This window comes from Contarinia nasturtii, unplaced genomic scaffold, assembly GCF_009176525.2.
Source record: "Contarinia nasturtii isolate CC-2019 unplaced genomic scaffold, AAFC_CNas_1.1 Cnas_scaffold_708, whole genome shotgun sequence".
Taxonomy (NCBI): Eukaryota; Metazoa; Arthropoda; class Insecta; order Diptera; family Cecidomyiidae; genus Contarinia; species Contarinia nasturtii.
This window is the reverse complement of record NW_022198058.1, coordinates 385-2,511: the sequence shown is the minus strand read 5'-3', so window position 1 is coordinate 2,511 and position 2,127 is coordinate 385. Positions and strand designations below refer to the sequence as shown.

Sequence of the window (2,127 nt, the reverse complement as noted above, 5' to 3'; positions counted from 1 at the left end):
ATTGAAAGAATTGGAATAAATTGCTTATTATCGAGAGATTAAAAATAAAAATGCGTTGAAATAGTGTTCGTTTTATTCAAACTTGCCTAGGTGCTGATAACAAAATTGATTATGAATGTGTTTTAATTAATATTGAATAATATAAAGTGATTATATGTATTAGATAAAATAAAGATAAATGAATTGTGTTCAAAGTGATCATAACAATTAAATTCATTCAAAAGATAGTACTTTTCAAGAGATACTTTTTTTTCTGTAAAACATTTTCTTCTTCTAACAAACTATACGAAATTATTTCTTTTTTTCGCATCCCTATCTTGTCATCTGTGGCCAAGTGGCCACTTTTAACCCATTTCTTAGCATATTTAGATGCAGGGAAATGATCAAGATCATCCGGTCCATTCAATTTAATGCGTAAAATTACATCTAAATTCTCGGCAGTCAATCTGCTTCGGCGAGAATCTCGAATCATTTCATAATAAAAAAAATCCATGAGATAAGAAGTTAAAGGGGGGGGGGGGGTGTAGATAAATTAGAAGGGGGTACAAACCGGAAGGATGGGTTAACGATTTGGGGGGGGGGACAAACCCGAAACCCCCCCCGTCCGCACGTCTGATTCATAATTATCAATATTCAATAAATTCCACTTACCGAGTACAATTTATACGAGGCAAGAGGTAACTCGTACTTCGGCAAGGCCACAATTTAATCAAGCCTAGCGGACTAACAAATAATTGTTATAAACTAATTTTCAAATTATAATTTGATTTAATGATATTGTTGTTGTTGATGAATGAGGGCTGCTACTACTGCAGCTGCAGATGTCCATTGTTGACATTCTGATTCTGACCTCGATACAACTGCAATGGCTGATTGATCGCTTGAATTCACCTACCGAATGATACATAACAAAAACACATTACATGTATAACAATTGCTTCAAAATTTGTATCAATTTCAATTGATTGCATACCTTTGTAGAGGATCAGCTTCGCTGATGCGATATCACGATGCCATACAGTTGTGAGCGTTGGTTGTGCTTCGGCAGCTCCCTCGATTTCAACGTTTGTAACATTTGGTAGCCATGTTTTAAAGAAGCGTTGCTTCTTTGACACCAAACGACCTGCATTCGGTCCATCTCGAAGAGTTGCAGCAATGACATCGCCCATATCTCGCATCTCGCGCCACATTCGTTCAATTGTTCGTCACATTTGTAGTAATCGTTTGCTCACATTGGTTACAATGAGTGTCGGTAAGTCAACAACTGGATTTGGTACACAACCCACACATGCCTTGTATCGATCACGTCGAGTTTGTTGTGGAAATCGTTTGAAATACAATGGACAATGCTGTGATGTCATGTACTCATTGACCATTCGAATGATGCAATTGCCACGTTTCATATTGGCCGCAAGCAGCTTCCGTGTGCCTGGACATCGCACATGTTTCTTGATCTTAATCGGCGAATTAGCTGGTGTTGATCCGCTGGCTCCCATGTAGAAAATTGATGGTTGATTGTGAACCATTTTGCATGCCGTTTTGTCGATTGCACGAACCGATTCGATATGCTTGTCCAGTCCCAAGCGTGCATACTGTTTGGTCGAATAGGTTTCAATGCCATCATTCATTACACGTAATCGATGTTCAATGTACGAAAGCCATGATGGTCCTTTTGGCGATGGCATTTCACCAATCATAGCTGCAATTCGATTACGATCAGCTTGCTCTTCGAAAGTAAACAATCGTGTGATTCGTTCGGCTTTTGCATTACGTCGGCCTTGTTTCGCAAATTCACCTAACAAAATGAAAACAACAAAAACAACATTGTATTCACAATCACAATCACTTTCATTCATTATTAAATGACAAATTTACGAAGCGTTCCACGTTCGCATACCCGGATCACATCCAACAGCATATTTCAACTCATTGCTGTCATACATTGCTTTGATTTCGTCATCTGTTGTCTCGACTGGTGGTACTTTCGGTTTTTTGTACATCAACGATACAGATACGCCATCGGAACAAATTTGAGAATCGAATTCCTTTTTGTTGTGCACAAGTTTGAGAATTTTCTCCACATCGAAGAATAAATTCCAACTTAGGATTTTATTTGTGCGGAATTCG

The 2,127-nt window shown here is 38.3% G+C and overlaps 1 protein-coding gene across 1 annotated transcript; it reads right to left on the bottom strand.

The window, feature by feature from the left end:
• Window positions 1-518: 518 nt before the first annotated feature.
• On the bottom strand, window positions 519-2,120 carry LOC116341496. Its single transcript, XM_031768608.1, has 3 exons — window positions 1,898-2,120; window positions 974-1,795; window positions 519-891 (listed from the first exon to the last, which is right to left on the bottom strand). Exons 1-2 carry the CDS (start codon window positions 1,998-2,000, stop codon window positions 1,206-1,208), a joined length of 693 nt encoding a protein of 230 aa, XP_031624468.1. The 5' UTR covers window positions 2,001-2,120; the 3' UTR covers window positions 519-891; window positions 974-1,205.
• Between the last annotated feature and the right edge of the window lie 7 nt (window positions 2,121-2,127).